The following is a 2,712-nucleotide window of genomic DNA, read 5'->3' as shown; positions in this document are numbered from 1 at the left end:
AAGCATTTAGGTGGGTCATATTTGGGGCTCTAAGGCTAATAACTCTTTTTCTTCCTTTTTAGTGGGTGGTCCTGATGAGAGCCAGTTTCATCATTGCATTTTTGATGGTCTTTGCAACTGCACTTAAGGATCATTTTAAAGTTTACCCTAAACTTATTTTTTCCTAAACTTAGTTAAGTAGCCATTAAATGGATTAGGACATTACTCTAATAGGGATATTGGATGATTACCAACTCTACCTCTTCACAACTTTACAACTGATGCTCTCAAACACATTAAGAGAAATTCAAGGAATTAAATCTTGACAAGCTGTCTTGACAGCTGTTAATTGAAAGCCTGAATTCCAGGTGACTCTACCTCATAAAATCGTTTTAAAAAATCCAGCCAAGATGCGCAAAATTTACTAATCTAAACAAGAAGTGCTACTTTGGAGAATCTAAAATATAAAACATATTTTGGTTTGTTCAACATAATCTTGTTTAAATAGCCCCAAACACAAGTACAATACTAATCAAAGACAAAATAAAATAATGAATGTTTTTAAAGAACCTAGACAAACCTGGAACAAAATTGTTATATATAATTACATTTATAAAAACAGCAATTATGCTAATTTATCATTTCTATATTGATTTAATTATTTCATCATCATATCATTACATGTATTTTTCACATAGATTTCTATCCCACTATTTCATTAATCAACATTAATTTACAATTTATTTGCAGTAAAAGTTGTAAGACATTTACAATACAGTACACTTAAATTTTTATTGCTGATTTTGATTACACTTGATTGCACAAAATGTTTAATAACATTTAGAGAATTCAACAAGCAGAGAATGATGGACATGGATCATGACTCTATTAGCATCATTTGCATGACTTGAGTGATAGGGGAATTCCTAGTGAATGGGTGGGTTAGGTTTGAAAACTGAATAAAAGAGTGACGATCAAGTGTGATGCTGATGCACACAGGCACCTGTTGGCTGATGTGTAAAACCTGGGAATCTGGCACTTTCCTCAGAAAATAGTATGATGCTAAAATGTTTGGCTACAGTTAAAAAAGAGGCGCAGTCTGACTTTGCTTGTATCAGAGGAGGCATGCGCTTGTCCTGATGCTGCTAGTGCTGTTAGCATTGACACAACTGATAGGGAGAGTCCTAGTGAATGGGTGGATTAATTAGTTTAAAAGTTTGATTGCTTCTTACTTGCGTTAAATGTATACACTATGCTAAGCTAATTATCTAATGATCTCAAGCTCATTTTGAGCGTGCAGCCTTTTTTGTGGAGATTGAGATAAGGATTGAGATAAGCTGCTTATTGGAGTTATATTTTTATTGGTCTTTCTTTCACGTTGGCTTTTAATTCAGTGTAAGTGACGCCCCTGTAGGTTCCACTGGTTTGAAAGTGCATAACCGTGCCATCGTAGCATGTAATTCGCACCACGCCGGTGTAGGGCAGGTTGAACGTGGCTCGACCGATTGTGATATCAACCTCCACCGATTTTCCTGCTGGAACTCTGACAGGAAAACTCAGCTTCTCAGTTCTGGACACTGAGCTCTGTAAACTGCGTGAAGTTTCGCTTCCTTCTTTTATACTGTAGCCAGTTCCAACTTCCACAATCCCAGGAATTCCTGCCTTAACGTCTATGCTGAAGGTGTTTTCCATGCTGTTGGTCACTGTCCAGGAAGACGTCTCGATGATGGTCTTTTCAGTATCCGTTTTGTATTCTTGATTGACGGTAGAGTCGTTGTGGTAAGTCATGGATTTGATCTCCTCAATGGACACATTGAGTTTTTCCATCTTAAAAGTGGGATAGTCCACATTTGTTAGGATAGTTGACTGGATGGTGTTGATGAATCTGAAACCCAGGCAATCGATGTCGTGACCTGACTTCCCTGACACTCCCACACAGATCCCAGAACCAATGCTGATTGGGTATTCTGTTTTCAGTCCCCAGTCTGTCATCTTTACAAAGAACGTGCGGGATTTATTGGTCTTGAATTTGATGGCACCCAGGCGTGTTCCAGCTCCATTTCCCCACAATGAGAGATCAGAGAAATATTCTCCACTTTGAAAGACAAATTCTGAATAATTCCCCCTGCGCTGTCCACACTCTATGGACTGACCATCAGTAAGCCACACCCTGATGCCCTTTATCTGCCAGCCCCCGACCCACACCCACATCTTTTTGAGCGTGCCCCCAGTGCGGGTACCGTCCAAATTAAACCCGCTACCACCATTTCCACCAATGCGATGGAGTAATGACATGATCCTGCTTTCAGTGTAGACCTTCAATGAAAATACATAAAAAGAAATCAATCAGAATCACAAAAATAATCTAATTTCTTGAACAGCATAAAATCAGAGGTCAGTGAGAGTGTTTAGCTGTAATAAACTTTATATAACATTAAAATACTAAACACAAATAAACATAAATTCAGTGTTCAGTCAATAAGAGTGTCTACCTGCAATAAACTTTACATAACATTAAAACACTAAACACAAATAAACATAAAGCCAGTGGTCAGTGAGTGTCTACCTGTAATTAACTTTCTATAACATTAAAAAACTAATCCCAAATAAATATAAAGTCAGAGGTCAATAAGAGTGTCTATGTCACACCTGCCCGCACTGCACCTTTAAGATCCACCTCTCCTGAGTATTGAGGCTGACTCCTCCCCTCCCACACACCTGTGGGAGATTACA

The 2,712-nt window shown here is 38.2% G+C and overlaps 1 protein-coding gene across 1 annotated transcript; it reads right to left on the bottom strand.

Moving 5' to 3' along the window:
• Positions 1-797: 797 nt before the first annotated feature.
• On the bottom strand, positions 798-2,307 carry LOC125787518 (aerolysin-like protein). The gene has a single exon (XM_049471863.1). It carries the CDS (start codon positions 2,272-2,274, stop codon positions 1,330-1,332), a length of 945 nt encoding a protein of 314 aa, XP_049327820.1. The 5' UTR covers positions 2,275-2,307; the 3' UTR covers positions 798-1,329.
• Between the last annotated feature and the right edge of the window lie 405 nt (positions 2,308-2,712).

This window comes from Astyanax mexicanus, chromosome 24, assembly GCF_023375975.1.
Source record: "Astyanax mexicanus isolate ESR-SI-001 chromosome 24, AstMex3_surface, whole genome shotgun sequence".
NCBI classification, from domain to species: domain Eukaryota; kingdom Metazoa; phylum Chordata; class Actinopteri; order Characiformes; family Acestrorhamphidae; genus Astyanax; species Astyanax mexicanus.
The sequence above is the reverse complement of the archived record's forward strand: the minus strand, read 5'-3'. Positions and strand labels throughout refer to the sequence as shown.

Excerpts from the sequence above, each read along its gene's own strand:
- LOC125787518 (XM_049471863.1), bottom strand. The coding sequence starts at position 2,274 with ATGTCATTACTCCATCGCATTGGTGGAAATGGTGGTAGCGGGTTTAAT.